The 1898-nt window shown below is 34.5% G+C and overlaps 1 protein-coding gene across 1 annotated transcript; it reads left to right on the top strand.

Moving 5' to 3' along the window:
- The first annotated feature begins 598 nt into the window (after positions 1 to 598).
- On the top strand, positions 599 to 1296 carry LOC21396923 (RING-H2 finger protein ATL18). Its single transcript, XM_010092433.2, has one exon. It carries the CDS (start codon positions 704 to 706, stop codon positions 1193 to 1195), a length of 492 nt encoding a protein of 163 aa, XP_010090735.1. The 5' UTR covers positions 599 to 703; the 3' UTR covers positions 1196 to 1296.
- Positions 1297 to 1898: the final 602 nt, after the last annotated feature.

Consider the following 1898-nt stretch of genomic DNA (forward strand, 5'->3'; position numbering starts at 1 on the left):
CATATATATATATATATATATATATATATAATCACAATGGACCATAATTAAGAGATAACACTAAGGGAGGCGTTGTTCAAAGACTGGCAACAGCTTCAGATCATTAATTTTCGTAACTGTAATCCTGCATCTGTTTCGAAGTTAGCGTAATATTACCATTTTTAAGGTTGTGTTTACATTTAAAGATCTTATATTGTTATTATTTAATATTGAACTATGAGGATGTGGGGTCGGCGCCGGCCCAGCAGCCTCCCCGGTTTCAAAGTCCAAAGACGATTTTTGTATATAAAATCATTTGTATATATAAACAATACTCACTAATATATGTACATAAAAAAACTATTATTCTTCCATATGAAGCGCTAAGCTACTATTTTTCAAACATCTAATATTCATTATCAATTAAAAAAAATACATATTTTAATGAAACTCCTAAAACCCACCAAAAGTCAGAGTGTAATAGGGGATGTGCATATTGGTTACGTTAGTTTTGAAATTAAGGAATACACCACTTGACTCTCTCTCCTACAAGCCTCCCAAGTTTCTCTATAAAAGGGCAGTCTTTTCCCTTTGTTTCTCTCATCCCAATTCCCTTGTTCCAAGTTCTCATTTGCCAATCACAAAAAAAAAATAAAATAAAATAAAAAAAGGAAAAAAAAAAAAGGCAAATTCAATTAGAGAGCAAAAAAGAGAGAAAAAAAAAATGATTTTCTTAGTGGTTTCACAGTCTCATTTTTGTGTTGCAACGATTGTTTTCTACACTTGCGTTTGGATCCCGCTTCTCCAACTCAAGAAAGCTCTGAGTGGGATATTGGGAATGGTCTCCTTCATTTACCAGCGGCCATTGATGGACATCACTACCTCCAACACTGCTGCTGAGCCATGGCTTCCTGTCTCGAGGTTCGTCGACTTGCCGGGTCGGGGCACGTGTCAAAGGAGGAGTGGGCAAACCATGGAAGAGAGTTGCTCAATCTGCTTGGCTGAGTTTGAGGAACAAGATGTGGTCAGTCAACTGTCTAAATGTGGTCATGTTTTCCACATGAACTGCATTGAGAAGTGGCTGGACTGCAATCAGTTCACTTGCCCACTTTGCAGATCTTCTTTTCTGGATAATGTGAACGCTAATTCTCATGAGAAACCCCTTGATGAGATTAATCCTTACATCCCTTCTTACCTTGGCTTTTCTTGGCACTGATATATGTTTACTTTAATGTAATTTTTTTTAGTTCCTTTTGTAGTTTTTTTTTTTTTCTAAAATTGTAAAAAAGAGAATTATTGATGTTATTTCGTCTCGTCTCTTTCATCTATAGTTGAAATTTAGAGGCCATAAGTACTCAAAACATGGGATCAGTTTCACTCCCACTAAACCACAAGCTCAACACGACTTAATTTACTGATCGGAGATTGACCTTAAAAAAAAAAAATGGAAGTTCCTTCTGTAGCCTAATTACTGTGTAAATTCTCGGAGAGGAAAGAAGGAACAATTATTTACTCATTATCTTGTTTGTGTATATTTAACACATGTAGTTGATTTCTAACTGGTCTATTTTACAAGCAAGTGGCGGTAGAGAGACAAAAAGAATTGCAATTATGGAAGAAAAACATCTTATACGCCCATGTGCATTGGTTTTTTTTTTTTTTTTTTTTCGCTGAAAATATTATGTGCACTGTTGATGCTGCTATTTGAGTGGGTTTCATTTTTGATAATTATGTAACATTAATAGCGTTGAAGAAGTATTTGAATAAAAATAAAAATAAAAATTTGTTTGACAATCTTGGGGAAGGCATCGCTGATGTTATATGTTGGTTGACAAGTAAGAGAATAAAAGAATTGTGAGCTAAAGTCAACGGGTGTATAATCAAAAGGGTCTTACTTCTAAGAAAAAAAAAAAATATAT

This window comes from Morus notabilis, unplaced genomic scaffold, assembly GCF_000414095.1.
Source record: "Morus notabilis unplaced genomic scaffold, ASM41409v2 Scaffold338, whole genome shotgun sequence".
NCBI classification, from domain to species: Eukaryota; Viridiplantae; Streptophyta; class Magnoliopsida; order Rosales; family Moraceae; genus Morus; species Morus notabilis.